At 42.2% G+C, this 22,316-nt stretch overlaps 2 protein-coding genes across 5 annotated transcripts in view; one reads left to right on the top strand and one right to left on the bottom strand.

Annotated features, from left to right (window-relative positions):
* Positions 1-8,266, bottom strand: part of LOC124010537 (neutral alpha-glucosidase AB-like) — a 30,336-nt gene extending 22,070 nt beyond the window's left edge. The window contains exons 1-2 of one of the 3 annotated variants that reach the window (XM_046323067.1): positions 8,049-8,266; positions 4,265-7,839 (exon numbers count right to left, since the gene is read on the bottom strand). In XM_046323067.1, coding sequence (XP_046179023.1) covers positions 4,866-7,839; positions 8,049-8,128 — 3,054 coding nt within the window. In that variant the 5' untranslated portion in view covers positions 8,129-8,266 and the 3' untranslated portion in view covers positions 4,265-4,865. Of the gene's footprint in view, positions 1-3,653; positions 3,835-4,264; positions 7,840-8,048 lie in introns of those variants that run through there. The other 2 variants (XM_046323068.1, XM_046323069.1) reach the window with 2 other exon arrangements.
* Positions 7,799-21,663, top strand: LOC124010538 (phospholipase A and acyltransferase 4-like). 2 transcript variants are annotated; one of them, XM_046323072.1, is made up of 6 exons: positions 7,799-7,856; positions 17,964-18,063; positions 18,318-18,426; positions 19,649-19,785; positions 20,601-20,732; positions 20,935-21,663. In XM_046323072.1, the coding sequence occupies exons 2-6, from the start codon at positions 18,049-18,051 to the stop codon at positions 21,064-21,066; spliced, it is 525 nt and encodes a 174-aa protein (XP_046179028.1). In that variant the 5' UTR covers positions 7,799-7,856; positions 17,964-18,048; the 3' UTR covers positions 21,067-21,663. The 2 variants fall into 2 exon arrangements, with proteins under 2 accessions (XP_046179028.1, XP_046179027.1); XM_046323071.1 differs by lacking the exon at positions 7,799-7,856 and adding an exon at positions 8,322-8,464.
* Positions 21,664-22,316: the final 653 nt, after the last annotated feature.

Below are 22,316 nucleotides of genomic sequence, written 5' to 3'. Positions count from 1 at the left end.
TTATTAGTTTCTTATCCAATAGTCCCCAAGCCTCTTTCATACCGATATTAGTCCCCGACTGAATATCAAACGTATTTCATGCACACGATTTGAGTCTCACAAATCTTCATTTACGCCAGTAAAAAACTTCAATTTACACCAGACACACACAGATCTTCATTCTCCCCAGCAAGCAGACCAGTAGGAGATGCAATAGCCCCACCTTCTGTCCATTCTCTGTACAGCTTCTCACCCAGTCTCCTCTACTCTTTGCCCTCTCTGCCTTTATTTAAATCTAGAGTGGACTTCGGCGTTCTCTACACCTTTTCCATTTCCAACGATATTCCATGTACACTACAATACTGCCAACAACCAATGTCTTTACTGAAACCCAAGTGATACCCTTTCCCTACGGCTAAATCGATCTCAAGTCCGAGTAATCAATTTAAATATCCGTCATTCACACTTGGCCCTGCCTAATACATCACGTTCGCATCATATGACTTTCTATTCGCACTTTGGCGATCACTCGTTGCTCACCACTCATACATGTAGTCCCAGACTATCCATTCAAGCTTTGGTGGCCACCCGTTACCCATCATTCATACACGTGGTAAGTGATCTCTGTTACCACCTACCAACCAGGCATACTAGTACATCCCATACACAATGCACCATTAAGTATGGTTGATCAATAATAAAATTGCTGTTGCCTATGGAGATATTACTTTCTCAACTATTTTCCAATCTCACACATCATAATAGTTTAAATTTAGTAACTTACATCAAACAGGTGTCTCACAAAACTAAATTTGTATAACTCCAATGTGCAGAACTTTAGTTTTCCACAACAGGTGTCTGCTTACCCTTTTTTAGTTGACCGGTCAGGATTTGTGAGACACACCGTCCAACGACAGTACTGGCCAATCGGCTGGCACACCAATGTCCAGCGATATCTTTTTACCAGACCACGTCAGGGTCACCGTTTGTCATGTATTGTATGTTTTAGTAATTATACATGTAGAGGGATTTGGCGCCATCTCCTGGTGGTAGCTCGTCTGTTCATCTGCCCCTCGTGGGGGAGTGGCAACCCCCATCATTTCAGGATATTTTATTTTTTAGTTGTGCTTTCTGCGCTTCTTCTATGGCCCAAGTTCCTATCTTTAGTTCCTCTTCTGCTCTCTCTCTCTGTTTGGTCCCTTGGTTCCTCAATAAATGGGCCTTGTTTCTTCCCAATTCCTTGTCTCTAGCTTCCTGCAACGTCTCCCTTAACCCACATTCCATTGTTTTCAACTGGACCCCGGTTGGCAGTCCCCCTCCTAGGTAACCTGCTTGCGTCCATCTTAACTTTACTCCCTCCCAGACTTTCTTTATATCCTTCCACTGTCTCTTTCCCCCTGATCTATATTCTATTTTTTTATCTAGGAACTCATTAAACTTCAGCTTTGGAGTATTGGGGGTCGCCATTGTGAATTTTAAATCGTAATTCAATTTTAATTCAATCGGAAATTAATCGTAATTTAATCGGAATTTTACCAGACTACTTGAATATAATTAGAATATGCTTAACCCGTCGTTAGTTAATAACAACGATGTATTCGAGGAGGCACTATTGCTCACACTCTGCCTTATCTCAGAGCTTTTCCTTGAATATTCAGTTCGAGAAAAACGATTGGGTTGGTATAGCTTTTGTGGAGCGCGCAACCAAGGGATCTATTCGACTATATAGTCACAATATTAATTATTATATTCAGATCTTATTTCAATTATACATCAGTCATTTTGTTCATGATTATACATTTTACAAAGAAGTTATAGATACATACAACATGGAAGTTTACATACAACATGGAAGTTTACATACAACATATAAGTTTCGGATTATCCAATAACCCTTCTTGAGTTCTCTCTCTCTCTCAAACCATCAACAATCTTGATGGAGACGATTACAACCACATTACATTTTATATGAACAGTTACAAATACACGTGTTCTCTCTAATCATTATCAGCCTATCTTTTGGACTACTTATCAGACTGGACTTCGACCGAGTCGCGGGACAAAGTTGCCAATCTTTTCCCCTCTCGGCGCCAGGTTTAATGAATAGTAATTAACTATCCCCTTACTGATTTTTATCCCTAATCTCTACCGTGCTGAATCCATATCCATGTCCGACCCCTATCAATCAACACCATCAGACTGGACTTCGACCGAGTCTCGGAACAAAATTACAATTTGTCCCCTCGGCGCCAGGTTTAATGAATAGTAATTAACTATTCACTTACTGACCTGTTATTAACCCCTATCGGAACTTATCTTATCCAAATCCATGTCCGTGTCCGACCCCTATCAATCAACACCATCAGACTGGACTTCGACCGAGTCTCGGTACAAAATTACAATTTGTCCCCTCGGCGCCAGGTTTAATGAATAGTAATTAACTATTCACTTACTGATCTGTTATTGACCCCTATCGGAACTAATCCAGGCCTCAAAAGTGATACCTCATCATTGAAAGCTATCAGACTGTGCTGACCGGGTCACGGGACAAAATTACAATTTATCCCCTCGGCGCCAGATTTAATGAATAGTAATTAACTACCCCTTACTGATATCTCATCAATGATTTAATCACCCGGCCGTCGCCGGTTTGTACCACATATGTTCACTTCACTGTACTTTCAACTTGTCAGCAAATTATAAATTTACACAAGAATTCATACTTACTCGGAAATACTGATCAAAATTTAGACAGACTATACGACAATATGCAAAGTTTGATTTAACAGGTTTTGCTTACCTTGTTTATAGTGCACCTTTTAGATCAGTTTCCCGAGTTGAGCAGAATTATTGTCCTCCCCCGAATTTCTTTCACCCGTCTTTTTTGGAACCGTCCTTCCGTCACTCTCCTTCTCACACCCAATCAACTCTCTTCGACCGGACCGTTATTAAACCATCCTCCCGCTACCAAATTCTGTTGATAAAAGGATATGTAGAAGGGTGAGCCGGTTAAGGATCGATTCAGACAAGGTGGTAGATTGTACGACAAGCGACAGATTTATTCAGAGTGAGAATATCTGGTACACGTATATACGGCTCTCCCATTCGCTCGCACAGAACAGCAGGAAAAAAAGCAAGAGTGAACCGTTACAATACAATTTATACAAAACAGAAAGTAGGTTGATTCTGGGAGATCGGATCTTTGGATTGGTTCAGCTGGGCCTTCCGTCTGTAGTCTTCCGCCATTGGCTCAGCTGGGCCGTCCGTCACTCTCGAATCCCGCCGTCACATCCGTTCAGCTAAAGGGGACTGTGTGTGTGCTGGATGGGGGTGTGTGTGCGTGAGTTATCCTGTAGGGGGCCCCACATCCTTTACTGTGAGTTGTAGCCATGCATTTAGCAGTAGGCTGATCACTTGCATAAGAGAATAGCAATTCTTTACAATTATCTAGCTAGATAGATAGATCATCATCCCAAAAGGTGAAAGTTAGCTGCTTAGAGAGCGCTGTCAGGCCGCTATTTCAATTAAAGGCTCGAGCTGCTAGCTAGAGACAGCAAAACGACAACTCAACCTGTCTACTCCTGGATATTGCAAGCGAATCACTGTGCATGCGAAATATTTTTCGAAACAACTAGTTAAATGTATAATTTAACCGCATAAATGCTTTGTCTTACCTTACTACGAAGGCGGCCATCTTGGTTTAGTTTAAACCTTGGCCCACCCCGGTTTCACTCAAACTAACAAATATCGTGGAGTAACAATATTTTTTTGTAGTCTTTAAATATGTAGGACGAAATTGGATGATGGATTATTTTCAGTATTTATTTATTATATATATTCAATTTTCATCGGCAATTAGATTTGAAACTGTTATTTTGTATTTATGTGTCTTCTGGAATTATTCTCCGTTTATCCCCTCCTTGTATTTCTTTATCCTCTCAGACAAGGACACGTCAGCTTGAGGTGGTCAGTTCTGGAGCAATTCTCTGTGATTATTTTGTACTATGGTTGCACTGCACTTGCTTATTTTTCCTTCAGGGACAAACACACTTACAGGCTCTACCAATATAAAACTAAATTGTGAAACATTTGCAGAGCATATGGAAGTCAGAGTCAATGATCATTTACAGATATGTAATGGCTCTAGAATGGCATGCACATTTGGGGTCAATTCAGATTAATTCAAATCCAATTAATGAATTGAAAATGTCCCATTAAGTGTCAAAGGTGTAGTGTTGATAGAATTCCCCTCTAGGTTGACAAAATAACAGTCTCAGCTTTGCTACACTCTTGCACATTTATTAGGAGATCTGGTTCAAACATAAATTGTGCTGTATGTAAAGACATTTTAAGGAATATTTGTGTGATTCATCATATACCTGCAGGCTGTGTTAGTTGATGTAAAATGATTACATTATCATTGATGTACCTTCTCATTACAAAGTTGTACTTGTTTCAATTCAAGAAAAAATAAGTTGAATTGAAATTCAGAACTGATGTAACTCGAAATGTAGACAGTCAAGTTCAAAGGCCAGATATTAGAAACAACAAAATTATGATCACTCCCTTTTCTGCTAATTTATGGTATACTACATGTTTTTATCCCCCTACAGTAACAGCTACATAAAAAAATTGTACTTAATCTATAAAAATGATACAAAACAGGAGAAAGATAAACAGTAGATATAACATGCTCAACTATGCTTCAGAGCACATACAGATATAGATTCAAGTTAGAGCAACAAACAAGAAAACAGCAAAGCAACATCTCCACAATTCCCGATCACCAACCACCCCTATCCTCATCTTTCACAAACAATTCCAACCGTCCCACTTCTTGCACCTTTTTCCTCTCCATCCCTCTATCAGTTCTTTCCTTCCCTTGTTCAGAGCTGGAAACGCCAGCATAGATGCCCCAGGCGGTCAATGTTCTTATGCAGGACACTGTGAATGGGTGCTACGTATCTCGCTACGTCTCCGTCCCGCGAGAAATCCCGGCAGAACAGGCCCTTCTCGGCACTGAAGACAAACTTCTGTGGCATGGGGCCGTTACCCCTTACATATTCCCACACAGCCAGGAGGAGAAGCCTCACTTCGAACGGCGTCAGGTAGGGGAAAGCCTCGTGGACGTTGCCCAGCACAGGGGGCAGCAGCTGGCCCTCGCCCATACAGGACACCAACATGCATGAGGCCTGGAGGTGCCACGGGGAGTCCATCGCCAAAGACTCCCTCGAAGCCTCCCAGTGGGCCAGCAGAGTGGCCAGCAGGCCCCGGAGCACCGCAGAACAGTAACAGAGAGCAGGACGCCCGGCAGCCACAACATGGAGTAAAGGGAAGAGGACAGGGTGGGCCTCGAAGCAGCGGCGGATGTGTATGTCACGCTCTACAGTTGTGCGTGCATGTTCCTCTGGCGGCCATGACAGTTCCCCGTTGGCCACGTCGGGGCAGATATACTCCACCAGCGTCACTGCCATCATTTTGGCTGCCTCAGCGTTGATGGGCGGCGGCTCGTCTGGAACGGAGGGCTGGTGTCGGGTGCCTCCACCGTTTCCGCCATTCCCGGATGTTGCACTGCAGCACTGGACGGTGACAGCCAGCAGAGTCTGGACGTTCTGTATGACACTGGCGGCGTCGGGGTGAGGCGTAGCGCTGCGCTGCTTCAGACCCTTCCCTATCACCCCAGCATGGAACACAGACCACACACTGCCAGAGAAGTTGACCGTGGTGCCGAACCTGCAGTTGATGTCCAACAGGGAGCCCACCCGGTCAGTGGCCAGGGACGGGGAGATGGGGGTGTCCCCTCCAATGTCCTCACTCTGCCCTCCGAACAAGTCAGTGTTTCCTTTATGTAGAGCTCCCTCCACCAGGTGCTGCAGGACACATTTCAGGGTTAGAGGAGAGTAACCTACCAGACGGGACAGGAGGAGCACCGAACAGTTCACCGCCTCTCCTCCCTGGCCTTCGTCTCTCCCCTTCCCTGTCTCTCCTCTCCTCCGCAGTGCCAGAAAGAAGTGTGTGACGGCAGCCCGACAAACAAGCAACAGGTGGGAAGGCAGGGCAGCACGGGGGAGGGGGCTGCTGGACAGGAGCCGCACGGCAGCGTGGGATACGGCCGGGTCACCGTGGAGGAGCAGAGGACAGAAGTCATGGAGGTGCCCTGAGACCGCTGCTCCAACCTGCACTGCCATGGAGGACTGAGGACTAGCACCTCCTCCTCCCATGCCTCCTCCTGGGCCCCTCCTCTCCTCCTCCTGTACACTCTGCATGGCAGAGCCCAGGTTGAGAAGGAGCTGGCAGAGCTGCCTGGGTCCCAGGGTGTGTGTATGGATCTGGGCCACGCAGCGGATCACTGCGGCAGGGATGAGGCCCGGCAGGCAGGCGGACAGTGGGGTGTGGAGCTGCCAGGCCAGGGCCAGCTGGTCTGGGTTCCGGGCCAGGGTGAGCAGCTGACAGAGGGCCTCCGTGGCTACGCTAGGGCCCCCATATACAGACAACAAACACAGCAGACACAGCAGCTGGTGCAGCCAGAGATGACGCTTCCTCTCCAGTCTCAGCATCTCAGCACAGAGCTCTCCCACGTGGGACTGCAGCTCCTCTAGGAAGGGGACCACACGGGGCGCCTGGGAGGAGGGAGAGTGGGGGCGGCTGTAGTAGCCGTCATCCCCTTCTGAGCGGGTGTAGACCAGCTTGTGGAGGTGCAGCAGGAGCATCTGGAGGAGGAGGTCGCAGGCCTCCCGGACCCCCTCGTGAGGGGAAGACGTAGGGCCGGAGATGATGACAGAGGCAGGGGTGGCCGTGTCAGCTAGGAAGCGGAGGATGCGTGCCCCTCCTGCAGGGCTCTGGGCGATGAGGTGGACAGCCAGCCCCAGCATGTTGTCAAGCTCGTCCCTGGGAAGGCCCTGTAGAACAGCCTGGAGCTGGAGCAAGACTGGAGGCCGTAGAGACTCCACCAGCTCTGTAGATATGGCGCCCAGAAGAGAAGGAGACAGCACCGCCAGCTGGAGAAGGAAGGGCACTGTAGCTCTGCGGAGCTGGGCTGAGTGCTCCAAGGAAGTGGACCCAGAGCTGGGGGGTATAGTCGGGGGACTGAGGCTCTCCTGGAACATCCTCAGCAGCTCCCGCCGGATGCTGTCAGAGTGCCGCGCTGCCAGGTGACCTAGGATCCCCACCACAGAGCCGATCTTAGGCACTCGGCTGCTCTTGTCTCCCTGACACTTGTCAGCTGTCCCATGGGAGCAGAAGTCTTTAAGGCCACAGGCCAGGACACGGCTGATGATGGTGCCCGGGAAGGAGGATCCGATGTGAGCCACCACCCAGTCGAAGTGGGGGGAGTGCTGCACGGAGGTGTCCAGGAGAGCATCCACACATTGGTCAGGACACCAGGCTATCATAGCTGCCAGGCACTGGGTATAGGCCTCCATGAGGGAGCGTGTAGCCGCACAGGACATCCACAGCTGCAGCAGCTCATTGAGGCTGGAGGAGTGGGGAGCTGCCCTGCGGCCAGCATGCTTGGAGCTCAGCTGCCCCAGCAGGTCTACAGCCCAGGTTGAGACAAGGGGAGCCCAGGCTCGGGGGTTGAGCTTAATGAACTCCGCCAGGACGCCATGGACCTCCGTGATGACATCCTCCAGGTTGGAGTCCCCGTCGCCATCGCCGTTTGTTTCTAGATTGTGAAGAAAGGCTGAGACGTGCTCGTTGTACACGCCCCTTAGGTGCTCGAGGACCGCCCCGCGACAGGCAGGCACAGACCGTAGTAGACGCACGGCACAGCGGGCATGCTCACGGACGCTGAGTTTACGACCCTGGGTCTGGTCCACGCCACTGATGAAGGATTTTATCTCCTGGGACAGTTCCTGGGGGCTACACACACGATAAAAGTTAAGTTTCTCTCTAAAAACAATTGGTATCAATTGTATTTTCTCTCAGACTATAATATTTATAATACTGACCACTGCATCTAACCTTAGCACAACAACAGCCTTAGAACTTGTTGGTACAGTAGGGAAGCAGCCACATAGCTACAACTACTGGCTAGCTAGCTAGCATGCTAGCTATGCTAAGCAACTCACCTAAATGCATTCTGCGGTGTGTGAGTGATAGAGGTCTGCATGGTGACTGTCAGGGAAGTCCCGTCAAACACCGCACACATCGTTCAACTTCCCAAACTGAAAATAGAACATGAAGAACTCTCCCCTTATAACATCATATTTGACGTGTAGAGTTAATTATTCGTAGCTTGTTACAAGTGCGCTCCAAAACCGGAAGTCTTTATTTTCTTATTCTATCATTGTCTTTCGAGGGGTAATTTATTGCCATCTACTGGCCTGACGCTGTACTTGGAAATCACGTCAGCACGCACGCTGCCAGGAGATACGCCCTCGGATTGGTTTGCTTTTTTTCCGAGTCAGCTGGTCGTTGACGTCTAAAGTAATTTCTGTGTTCGATGTAAAGCAATCAACATCCTAGCAACGACACGGAACTTATTGTAAGTTATAAGAAGGGTCAAGTATTTAGTGATTATCTAGACTAAAGTACTTGTGAGAATTACAAATATCTAGCTAGCTAAATGGGATCGAAAGTCTTGACAGCATGCAAACATAGTCTATGTTGTGTGCCGTTTGTGGTCAGTTACAATAACGTAGCTAAAGTAGCTAGCTATTTCCTTGCATAATTAATGTTTTTTTTACAGTAGCGATGTGTGGGTAAAATCACTGAGGAAGCCAGAAAAAAAGCCATATTACAACCTATGTGTTGTGATAATTGTGTTGTTTGCTCTATAACCTGTTAAGTAATATGTTGCCACAGTGTTATTTAGGCCTAAAGCCCGAGACAATAAGACAGTTGCAGAATAAATTCACCCAAACCTTTCTTTTATCACAAAACTGGATAGCAACCTCTGTTCGGTTTAGTCCACATAGCATATTGCATGTAATAGACAGTTACATGACCTCAAGCAAGTTAATGTTTCTGACATTTTCGGACCACTAAACAACTATTGATTTAAAACCACAGATATTTACCACAAGTTGCAAAGAAAACAGGAGTTGCCTCCACTCTTCCAACACCATTTCAACATCATCAAATCACCGCTGCTTAGTCTAATACAGTGACAACTAAAAGATACCAAAAACAATTTAGTCCAATCAAGATATATATTATGTTTTTTATTTAACCATTATTTAACTTGGCAAGTCAGTTAAGAACAAATTCTTATTTACAATGACGGCCAACCAAAAGGCAAAAGGCCTCCTGCGGGGACGGGGGCTGGGATTCAAAATACAAAATAAAATAAAAATATAGGACAACACACATCACGACATGAGAGACACCACAACTCTACATAAAGAGAGACCTAAGCCAACAACAGCATGGCAGCAACACATAAAAATACAGCATGGTGGCAACACAACATGGTAGCAGCTGTCATGACTAGAGGACGACAGATTATGCTTTTTCAACGCCGATACCGATTATTGGAGGACCAATAAAGCCGATACCAATTAATCGGCCGATTTGACATTTATTTTTTTAATAATGACAATTACAACAATACTGAATGACCACTTATTTTAACTTAATATAATATATCAATAAAATCAATTTACCCACAAATAAATAATGAAACATGTTCAATTTGGTTTAAATAATGCAAAAACAAAGTGTTGGAAAAGAAAGTAAAAGTGCAATATTTGCCATGTAAGAAAGCTAACGTTTAAGTTCTTTGCTCAGACCATCCTTTTAACATGAGTCTTCAATATTCCCAGGTAAGAAGTTTTAGGTTGTAGTTATTATAGGAATTATAGGACTATTTCTCTCTATACCATTTGTATTTCATTAACCTTTGACTATTGGATGTTTTTATATGCACTTTAGTATTGCCAGTGTAACAGTATAGCTTCCGTCCCTCTCCTCGCTCCTCCCTGGGCTCGAACCAGGAACACAACGACAACAGCCACCCTCGAAGCAGTGTTACCCATGCAGAGCAAGGGAAACAACCACTCCAAGGCTCAGAGCGAGCGAGTGACGTTTGAAACGCTATTAGCGTGCGCTAACTAGCCAGCCATTTCACTTCGGTTACACCAGCATCATCTCAGGAGTTGATATGCTTGAAGTCATAAACAGGGCAATGCTTGACGCACAAGGAAGACCTGCTGGCAAAACGCAGAAAGTGCTGTTTGAATTAATATTTACGCGCCTGCTTCTGCCTACCACCGCTCAGTCAGATACTTAGATACTTGTATGCTCAGTCAGATTATACGCAATGCATGACACGCTAGACAATATCATCAACCATGTGTAGTTAACTAGTGATTATGATGGATTGTTTTTTATAAGATAAGTTTAATGCTAGATAGCAACTTACCTTTGCTTACTGCATTTGCGTAACAGGCAGTCAGTCTCCTTGTGGAGTGCAACGAGAGAGAGGCAGGTCGTTATTGCGCTGGACTAGTTAACTGTAAGATTGGATCCCCCGAGCTGACAAAGTGAAAATCTGTCGTTCTGCCCCTGAACGAGGCAGTTAACCCACCATTCCTAGGCCGTCATTGAAAATAAGAATGTGTTCTTAACTGACTTGCCTAGTTAAATAAAGATTAAATAAAGGTGTAAAAAAATATACAGATTACTGATTGTTATGAAAACTTCCGATTAATTGGTCGACCTCTAGTCGTGACGTGACTCTCATTAATGTGATGACTGTTATTTATCAAATAATTACCTACTATGTCTAATTCTTACCAGATTAAATTAATCATGTAACAATTAACTCCTTAGGACTTTGGGGCACCACGGGAGAAATTGTTTAACGAGTTACCATCTCCCGAATTACCTAAAGGATATATATATATCAAAAACAGTCACTTATTAATCATTACCTCATATCAGTCTCATTCTGAACGTCGCAGACTTATTGAATCTGCACAAACCTGAGTCTTACTGATAATTTTGTACCACATTTATTTATGTATTTATTTACTAACACACTAAATGATAACACAGGATACACACAGACACCCACACACACAGTATAGGTTATTAATTAGAAACTTAATATGATGACAGGTACCTGGCGGACTAACACAATATGACAGTTGTTACAAAAGATGGAGAGTTAGAGAGAAAGAGAGACAACACTTGGATACTTTGGGGAACTATGCTCACAGTAACCCTAATACCTTGCCCCAAACTGCCCCAAACTGCTGCCCCTTTGGTTAAGAAGTAATGCATGTATTTATGTGTTGAAGGTCTTTGTCGTGTATCTCTGTTGGACTCAGGCCTTCGTGAAAAGGGTTCGATTGGGCCTTTGGATGGGCCTCCTTCGTTCTCAGGTGTAAGGCTCTGATCGTTCACAACAGGTCACAATGCCCTTCTTAGTTGACTTACATGCACTTGTTCTTGAAGAGTGGTCTTCTGAGGATGGCTAATCAGCCGTGTCAATGATCCCAAGTGGTGATGAAACCAGTGTAGTCGGTGATGATTTGAAAAGAGTAACCAGGTGTTCATACTCAAATTCCCTTTCTTAGATATAGCTACTCAACCGTAACATTGACTGTTAGAGGCTACTTTGTCTACTTCAACCTCATGTTGATTTTTATTGGTCGAGACCTATATGCAGCTTATGGTCCGTTTAGTCTGGTATGTTAATTCTTAACTCAATCTTTTATACCTTCTGAGTAAAAGGGGCATTTTCATCATGATGACATGCTCGCTGGGCTCCCTGGGGCGTGGCTAGTTAAGAGGCAAAGTATTATAATTACTACGATCTTGTTAGAGAACTAAAATCACAATCCTATCATCACAAAAACATTCTCTTCATCCTTGATATTTTCTACACCACGTAAAGGATGTAACCCTGATATACACAGTGTAAAAGCTCCTCAAGTTACAATTTTTTCGTTATAATGTGTTTATACCATTTTTAATGACATAAAATAAACATTAATTTTCCAAATTCCATCTTTCATCATTCCCAACATTCAGATGTTGAAATGTATTGTCCCAGTGTTCCTTGTTGGATGTTGTGGGTGGCAAAATCTTCTGTAACAAAGAGACATTCCATTCACCCATACTAGAGACCAAAAGGAGTCGTCTGCTGCCCACAATTTACGATCGACGTGAGGTGTCATAAAACCCCCCACATCAATCCCTTCCCCCCTCTGCGAGTGAGAGGGCTCTGTAGACGCTGATCCACTGTAACCTGATCTTTGGATCCTCAAAGGAGAGTCATGACACAGCACAAACTATGGTATAAACATTATTGGGCACAGACAGCACCACAAATGGCAAGAAAGTAGAGACAACAATACATCACGTGAAGCAACCACAACTGTCAGTAAGAGTGTCCATGACTGAGTCTTTGAATGAACAGATGTAGATAAAACGGTCCAGTTTGAGTGTTTTTTTTGCAGCTCGTTCCAGTCCTTAGCTGCAGAGAACTGAAAAGAGGAGTGACCCAGGGATCTGTGTGCTTTGGGAACCTTTATCAGAATGTGACTGGCAGAACGGGTGTTGTATGTTGGAGGATAAGGACTGCAGTAGGTATCTCAGATAGGGGGGACTGAGGCCTAAGAGGGTTTTATAAATAAGCATCAACCAGTGGGCCTTGAGACGGGTATACAGAGGTGGCCAGTTTACAGAGTAGTATAGAGTGCAGTGGTGTGTCCTATAAGGAGCATTTGTGGCAAATCTGATGGCCGAATGGTAAAGAACATCTAGCCGCTCGAGATCACTCTTACCTGCTGATCTATAAATCATGTCTCTGTAGTCTAACATGGGTAGGATGGTCATCTGAATCAGGGTTAGTTTGTAAGCTGGGGTGAAAGAGGAGCGATTACTATAGAGGAAACCAAGTCTAGATTTAACCTTAGCCTGCAGCTTTGATATGTGCTGAGAGAAGGACAGTGTACCATCTAGCCATACTCTCAAGTACTTGTATGAGGTGACTACCTCAAGCTCTAAACCCTCAGAGGTAGTAATCACACCAGTGGGGAGAGGGACATTCTTGCTACCAAACCAGATTACCTTTGTTTTAGAGTTGTTCAGAACAAGGTTAAGGACAGAGAAAGCTTGTTGGATACTAAGAAAGCTTTGTTGTAGAGCGTTTAATACAAAATCCGGGGAGGGGCCAGCTGAGTATAAGACTGTGTCATCTGCATATAAATGGATGAGAGCACTTCCTACTGCTTGTGCTATGTTGTTGATCTAAATTGAGAAGAGCGTGGGACCTATGATCGAGCCTTGGGGCTACTCCCTTGGTGACAGACAGTGGCTGTTTCTTATTGATGTCATTTACAATTGAAGGCTGCATATCAGTTAAAAATAGAGATGAATCCAGGGGGTACTGTATTTTAATTCAATTCAATTCAAGGGTTTTATTGGCATGGGAAACATGTCTTAACATTGCCAAAGCAAGTGAGGTAGATAATATACAAAAGTGAAATAAACAATACAAATGAACAGTAAACATTACACATACAGAAGTTTCAAAACAATAAAGACATTACACATGTCATATTATGTATATATACAGTGTTGTAACAATGTACAAATGGTTAAAGTACAGAAGGGAAAATAAATAAGCATAAATAAGGGTTGTATCTATAATGGTGTTTGTTCTTCACTGGTTGCCCTTTTCTTGTGGCAACAGGTCACAAATCTTGCTGCTGTGATGGCACACTGTGGGATTTCACCCTGTAGATATGAGAGTTTAACAAAATTCGGTTTGGTTTTGAGTTCTTTGTGGATCTGTGTAATCTGAGGGAAATATGTGTCTCTAATATGGTCATACATTGGGCGGGAGGCTAGGAAGTGCAGCTCAGTTTCCACCTAATTTTGTGGGCAGTTACCTCTGCACCAATGGGACGGGAAACTCTCCTGCCATTGTTAGGCTCAAGAGTTTTCACACCTCTCACTTCACAACTTCTGTGCAAATTTTTTTTATTTTGTATTTTTTTATTTCACCTTTAATTAACCAGGTAGGCTAGTTGAGAACAAGTTCTCATTTGCAACTGCGACCTGGCCAAGATAAAGCATAGCAGTGTGAACAGACAACACAGAGTTACACATGGAGTAAACAATTAACAAGTCAATAACACAGTAGAAAAAAGGGGAGTCTATATACAATGTGTGCAAAAGGCATGTGGAGGTAGGTGGAATAATTACAATATTGCAGATTAACACTGGAGTGATAAATGATCAGATGATCATGTACAGGTAGAGATATTGGTGTGCAAAAGAGCAGAAAAGTAAATAAATAAAAACTGTGGGGATGAGGTAGGTGAAAATGGGTGGGCTATTTACCAATAGATTATGTACAGCTGCAGCGATCGGTTAGCTGCTCAGATAGCTGATGTTTGAAGTTGGTGAGGGAGATAAAAGTCTCCAACTTCAGCGATTTTTGCAATTCGTTCCAGTCACAGGCAGCAGAGTACTGGAACGAAAGGCGGCCGAATGAGGTGTTGGCTTTAGGGATGATCAGTGAGATACACCTGCTGGAGCGCGTGCTACGGATGGGTGTTGCCATCGTGACCAGTGAACTGAGATAAGGCGGAGCTTTACCTAGCATGGCCTTGTAGATGACCTGGAGCCAGTGGGTCTGGCGACTAGAGGGCCAGCCGACTAGAGCATACAAGTCGCAGTGGTGGGTAGTATAAGGTGCTTTAGTGACAAAACGGATGGCACTGTGATAAACTGCATCCAGTTTGCTGAGTAGAGTGTTGGAAGCGATTTTGTAGATGACATCGCCGAAGTCGAGGATCGGTAGGGTTGATTTTCGATTGGAGATGTTTGATATGGGTCTGGAAGGAGAGTTTGCAGTCTAGCCAGACACCTAGGTACTTATAGGTGTCCACATATTCATATTTCAGTCAGTTTCTTTCATAGCAGCTTCGTAGCCTTATTTATTAAGCTTTATATAACAAAATTACCAAGAGATTGTGTTTTAATTTTTTGTCTTCAGAAGTAAGTTCAGACTGAACATTACTCACCTAGTTTTCTGTTAGATGGTGTTTCCATATTCCGCTGTGTTTCTTATGCAGGTTTTGGTTTGTTAGAAGTTTTTTTTCTTCTGGATAATTCTTGCTAGTAATAGTCCATTCAGGTAATTTTGTTCAAAATTAAGGTTTTAGTTATGGAATTGTGATATGGAATGAAGGTTTTGATGTCCTAGCGAAAAAATTCAAGTTTATTTACATTTATCCAACTTTTTGCAGAATAACTCAGGAGCCCATGCTCTCTCTATATATATATAAGATGCGGCTGTCCATGGTTCTGATTTCTGTTTGTGCAAGTAGAAAAATATGTTTACACCCTACTTATCGAGAAACTCCAATGCCATCCTCCTCTCTTTCGTGTTGACAAAACAGTCTATCACTCTGTCATACAGGACAGGCTTTTATTTCTTGTTGTCCTAGGCTACCTTGCTAAAATGGTTGTTTGCTAGCCTAACTTCCATTCATGGGCAATGTTAGCTAGTTTACATTAGCCTTCTACATCTAGCTACATATTGAACTTCCATCCTCTCAGGCCAGGGGCACAACAATGTATGAATTAATGGTTGGATCAGAATCACCGTTACAATCATTGGCCAGTAAGGAGAATTAAGTAAAACCACATGTTCAAATCTCTATCTCCATCCATGGCTAATTTAGGAAAGGGACAATTTTAGCTAGCTAGCTAGCCACCGGATGACAACAACACAACAAGATGCAACAATTCAAGTTGTTTCTGTCAATGACGTATGCGCTCAATGTGATTTGATAGGAGTGACACCAAAATCCAAGCTGGCTTCCCTTGACACTTTCTTTTGGTGCGCCAAGACCAATCACAGTTGAGCTTGCTCAGTTTAGCTCAACGCTGATTGGCTAATTTTTTATATGTTTTTTTTTATCAAGGTAAGCTAAATGCACGCGTGCTTCCCTTGCATTCCATTCAATGCTATGGGCGGCAACAATGTCATGCTTGTTTGAACCAGACAGCATCAGATAGATGGCCTACACATAAAGAGACAGAGGGGCACTGTTTTGGTCGCTCACATGCTTTCTCCGGTGAGATACATATGGAGCCAGATAGCTGCCAAAAGGTTGAACGTATGAATCGTTAGGATCGTAAGAAAATCCATGCGTGAAACGTAAATGTGAAATTTAATCTGTGAACATATAAACACCATGTTGTGATTACGGAGAAAACTTTTAGTCTTGAACAAATCTTGTGTTGCAATTCTGATGTACAATAATACCTTTCCAAGTTTTGGCAATTTCATCTCACCAACAATAAAAACTTGTGAGGAGTACTATGAGAACAAGCATAACACAGTATACAAAAAACGGAAGTAAGGGAAACCGGAAAGAGGTATCCTGCATGTTTTCAAGTTAAAATTCTCCATTCTATATTACTAATATTTCAATGTTTCATTTAGGCCTATCTACAAACCTGTAGGCATTGCAATTTAGGCTATCATTTTGTGTACTGGTATCTTGCAGTACTCTATTTGTGTTTTATTACTGCTTTTATTATAGGCCTCCCCTTAAAAAGAGGACCCAGCTCACAGGCCTCTAAATATAGCCTCTAAATACATTTGAAACTAAATAGTTGAAGAAGCACATGCAGTGGCTAATAGGATCGGGAAAACCAATCTGGCAATAAGAATAGGCTTGACCATTTGGGACCCCTTGGCTATTTAGCTCAGGACAGGTTATAGCTAAGACTTAATCAACATTTCTTTAATCTAATGTATTGATATGGATATAGCCTCTGCGTGATGGGGTTGTACAATGCAAATGGCTACAAGCCTACATACAGAGTGGAATTCTCAAATACAACAGTCAAAATGCCTAGTATAAGGCCTACAGTCCGTGCTCCCACATACGGGAAAAAGTGTACATGATCACCACAGTAGCCCCCACGCGGCTATAAAAAATAAATGATGCACACAACGGTATGGCATATTTAGATAGTGGAATAGGCCTAGCCTAAATCATATTTACTTTCTATTTTGCAGCTCAGGTGATTATTTTAGACAAGGGTCTTCTGTGTCTTTATAATACAATTCTCACACAAGTAATTTGCTGAAGGCCCTAGCCTGTATTACGTCATCTACTGTTATAACGTCCTTATCGAATGCTCTAGACTATTATTCTGGAAATGAAACCGGAAGCTGCAAATCAACTATAAAGTCTTGGCTAGAGTTGCTTGATTGACTAGCGATCTTTGACTAGCTACATTCGGTTCATGTCCTTTGCAGACGTCACACGTTTGTGCTTATAAAAAAAGATGTGTAACCCGAGTAAAGGGAGACGTAAAGTAAGAATGAAACGTGTAAATGTTCATCCATAGTCGTATCATAGGGTTTGTACGTTTACAGATCTAATTTGACGTTCGTATCATAGGGTTTGTACGTTTACAGATCTAATTTAACGGTCGTATCATAGGGTTTGTACGTTTACAGATCTAATTTAACGGTCGTATCATAGGGTTTGTACGTTTACAGATCTAATTTAACGGTTACGTTTTCTGTTTAAAACATGGCTTTTCTTAGGATCCTAACAATTTACAGATCTAATTTAACGGTCGATTTTGTACGTTTACATCCTTTAACGGTCGTATCATAGGGTTTGTACGTTTTAGCTTTTGGCAGCTATCTTGCTCCATAGATACATTCAGCCTCTTGGGAATGAATTGAAGAAAAATTCTGAAACAGAGACAAAAGTAATTGAAAATTCAGTCTATATGAATTGAAGAAAAATTCTGAAACAGAGAGACAAAAGTAATTGAAAATGTATATATATATATATATATATAATTTTATTTTTTTGGTGTACCCTGGCTCTCCTTGGCATCCATGAATACACTCCACTGATTTTTTATAGACACCAGAACATAGTGAAATTAGATCAGTATCTAGTTTATTGCCTAATATTTTGTTAGCTAATGTCTTAAGAAAACAGCCCCCCTAAATATAACACATAGATTTTGTTCTGACTTTACAGGGTCGAGATTAAAGCTCAGGAAAAACGTAAAGTTATTTACAAGCAGAAGGGAAATCAAAACTGTGGAAAGGAAATAACGGTAACCATGGCTCCAACATTGGTAAGTAAAGTCCAATCCAAATGTTGATTGTGTCCACTGTCTCTGTGTAATCTGTTTTTATGCAAATATTTACATTTTGTTTGTACAAAGTAGTGTTTGCACGACGAGATCTGAGCACTTTCCCTTTCAGAACGGCATACTTGGCAGTTGGTTGGCGGTTGCATACTTCAACAAGAGGGTGTCTAGCAACAACACCCCTGTATGTGGCAATACACAGATTTGCCAAATCCTACTTATTATTTCTCCCTTGACAGTACGATGAGAAGCCAGAGCCAGGGGACCTGATAGAGATATTCAGATGCAACTTCCAGCACTGGACTTTGTACGTTGGTGACGGTTTTGTCGTTCACCTGGCCCCACCCTGTGAGTTATACTGTTGAGTATGATCAAATCTTTATTTTAAAAGATATAGTGCACTCAACCATTTATATACAGTGGCCTACATACAGTGGCTTGCGAAAGTATTCACCCCCCTTGGGATTTTTCCTATTTTGTTGACTTACAACCTGAATTAAAATAGATTTTGGGGGGGTATGTATCATTTGATTTAAACAACATGCCTACCACTTTGAAAATGCAAAATAATAATAAGGTATTTCAGTTTTTATTTTTATACATTTGCTAGCATTTCTAAAAACCTGTTTTTGCTTTGCTATTATGGGGTATTGTGCGTAGATTGATATTTTAGAATAAGTCTGTAACGTAACAAAATGTGGAAAAAGTCAAGGGGTCTGAATTCTTTCTGAATGCACTGTTTTTTGATTAGAAGTATTCATCCCAGAGTCTATGTTTGAAACACATTTGGCAGTGATTACATCTGCGAGTCTTTCTGGGTAAGTCTCTAAGAGATATTGTACACTTGGATTGTACAATATTTGCTCATTATTCTTTTTTTAAAAATCCTCAAGCTCTGTCAAGTTGGTTGTTGATTATTGCTAGACAGCCATTTTCAAGTTTTTCCATAGATTTTCATGACGATTTAAGTCAAAACTGCTACTAGGCCACTCAGGAACATTCATTGTCGCCTTGGTAAGCAACTCCAGTGTATATTTGGCCCTGTGTTTTAGAATATTGTTCTGCTGAAAGGTGAAGAAAAAAAACGTATTATGTGACTTGTTAAGCAAATGTTTACCCTTGAACTTATTTAGGCTTGTCATAACAAAGGGATACTTATTGACTGAACTTATTTAGGCTTGTCATAACAAAGGGATACTTATTGACTGAACTTATTTAGGCTTGTCATAACAAGGGATACTTATTGACTGAAGACATTCAGATTTTCATTTTTAATTCATTTGTAAAAATAAAATAAAAAATGAAAAGCATCCTTCCACTTTGGCATTATGGGTTATTGTGTGTAGTCCAGTGACACAAAATCTCAATTTCTTCCATTTTAAATTCGTACGCAACAAAAATGTGGAAAATGTCAAGGGGTGTGAATACTTTCTGATAAAAACTAATGTGACAAAACTCAACTTTAAAGTCATATTTGGCACTGATGATATGTTTTATGACATGTTTTATCTGTGCACCCCCTCCGCTGGAACTTTTCCCTCTCCTTCTCCCACGTCTCTTTGCTCCCCAGCCGAGGTCCCTGGAGCCAGTTCCAACAGCCTGATGTCTGTGCTCAGTGACAAGGCTAAGGTGAAGAAGGAAACGATCTGGGACGTGGTGGGGCATGATCAGTGGTGCATCAACAACCAGCTTGATAAGGATTACCAGGTAAGTACAGTATTGTTGCGACCCAAAATAGCACCCCATGGGGCCCTGGTCAAACATAGTGCACTGTGTTAAAGTACTACTTAAGTATTTTTGGGGGTATCTGTACTTTACTTTACTATTTAAATTTTTGCCAACTTTTACTTTTACTTCACTACGTTCCTAAAAAAAGATGTACTTTTTACTCCATACATTTTCCCTGAAACCCAAAAGTACTTATCAAGAGAACATCCCTGGTCATCCCTACTGCCTCTGATCTGGCTGACTCACTAAACACAAATGCTTCATTTGTAAATGATGTCTGAGTGTTGGAGTGTGCCCTTGGCTGTCTGCGAATAAATAAATAAATAAATAAATGATTCTGTCTGTTTTATTTAATATAAGGAATTTGAAATGGTTTACTTTTGCTTTTGATACTTAAGTACATGTTATCTATTCCATTTACTTTTGATACTTAAGTATATTTAAAACCAAATACCTTTTAGACTTTTACTCAAGTAGTATTTTACTGGGTGACTTTCACTTTTACTAGAGTCATTTTCTATTAAAGGTATCTTTACTTTTACTCAAGTGTGACACTTGGGTACTTTTTCCACCGCTGGGAATAAGGTGCCAGCCTGTGTGATACTATGTGGCTCAGTTGATAGAGCATGGTGCTTGTAATGCCAGAATAGTGTTTTGATTCCCGCTGGGGCCAACCAAATGAAAATGTATGCATGCACTAGTGTAAGTTCGCTTAAGATAAAAATGTCTGCTAAATGGCAAAAATTGCTTAGCATAAAATGATCTTCTAAATGTCATGCATTATATTATTATAGGTCAGACCCATCTGTGAGATACTGAAGGACGCCCAGGCCTATGTGGACCAGGAGCTGCCCTTCTGTGTCTTCAAGGGGAACTGTGAGCACTTTGTCACAGAGCTGAGATATGGGAAGGCTGAGTCTCGACAGGTAGGTACACTGGACTGGTGCTCATCAATAGGTGTACTGTGCTCAGCATAGAGTTATCTTGTGAGCCATAATGACATTATCAAGCTATGAATGTGTGTCAAGAGAGTGTAGAGTAACTGGATTACTTGTTGTTATACATTCAAAGCATCTATGACTATTTCTGAATCAGTCATTCATTCAAATGAATGTCTTTTTCTGCCAGGTTCAGCAGGCTGTGGAAACAGTGGGAATGGCCGCAATGGTGGGCTTTGGAGTCCTTGCTGTTGCAGGTATCGCGGCAGCCATCTTTGGAGGTGGAAGCAAAAAGAAGAATAAAGGGGGAGAATATAAGTGAGCACCTGTATGATAGCTTCCTGAGCAGCCAATCACCAATAGGCCTGATAGAGATTAATTATTCAACTACAGTACTACTGCCCTCGTCACTTGAATAATTCTGTTGTTTTCAGAAGGGAGGATTGATTATTTCCGTACATCTTTTTAAAAAACTTTTACAATTACACAGACGTGATTTTAAAGCACAAAGGAAACGAGGAACAGTGTCTTGTTATAATTCCGAGGTTTAAAGCCTTGGAGGTGTCATAGCCTTGCAGGCTTCTAGCTGATTTAACAAAATAATTATCATTTACTTATAAGCTATGAAGTTTCCCTACTAAAGTTTCAACATATTTATCTAGACTGAGATAATATTATAATGGGATAAAATGGTATTCCACTGAAGTTCTGATATTTCTATCATGAATTTAATTGTCTTTAGGACTCACAGAACTACTCCTGGTTAGGGTCGGAGTGGATACGTCCATATATATTTTAAAAACGTGTGCCTGTTTTACATGTTATTTTGGCATTAAAACGTGTCACATATCAGTTTGCAAACATTGTAAAAAATTTGTTTTTTTTAAAGAATCATTGAGTTAATAAAACAAAATACAAACATGGTCTCTTTTTTTGCATTCTTGAGTAAGGCAGCTCCAAAATGGAGGTGTTTCAGCCTAGCTCAGTGCTTTCTGTGGTGGTGGGGGGCAGCCAGCAGAAAATATGGAGCGTAGGGGTTGGTAATGTTCTCCAGTTGCGCCATGATTGGCTCAGTGTTCTGTCACTCATGGGGACACTACGTCACTGCGAAATCTACGGCTAGATCTTTAAAATTCAAACCCCTTGGGTCCTGCCATAGAGTTACATTAGAAGTGCCCATCCAAGAAGGCTCAAGGTCATTGGCCACAGATAAAAATGTCAAATCACATCTACTGTAGCTTTGATTGGACTGATCATGACAACATCATACTTTAAAAATCTTAGCAAGCTAGACAAGCAGTCATCGTCATGAATTATGTAGACAATCTACTGGAAAATCCTTTTCAATCCTCGTCATATGAAGATAAATTATAGATAAAACGTATCGGTGCTCATCGGCCATTGGGCATAAACATTACACAACAGGTTGGAAATCACATATTCAACAATGAGTGGTTTGGAAGGAATCAGTGTCTAACTAACTTTTTTTTCCTATTGTGTTATTGACTTGTTAATTGTTTACTCCATGTGTAACTCTGTGTTGTCTGCTCACACTGCTATGCTTTATCTTGG

Source organism: Oncorhynchus gorbuscha, linkage group LG23 (genome assembly GCF_021184085.1).
Source record: "Oncorhynchus gorbuscha isolate QuinsamMale2020 ecotype Even-year linkage group LG23, OgorEven_v1.0, whole genome shotgun sequence".
Classification (NCBI taxonomy): domain Eukaryota; kingdom Metazoa; phylum Chordata; class Actinopteri; order Salmoniformes; family Salmonidae; genus Oncorhynchus; species Oncorhynchus gorbuscha.
Note: the sequence above shows the minus strand (reverse complement) of the source record. Positions and strands in the feature narration are given on the sequence as shown.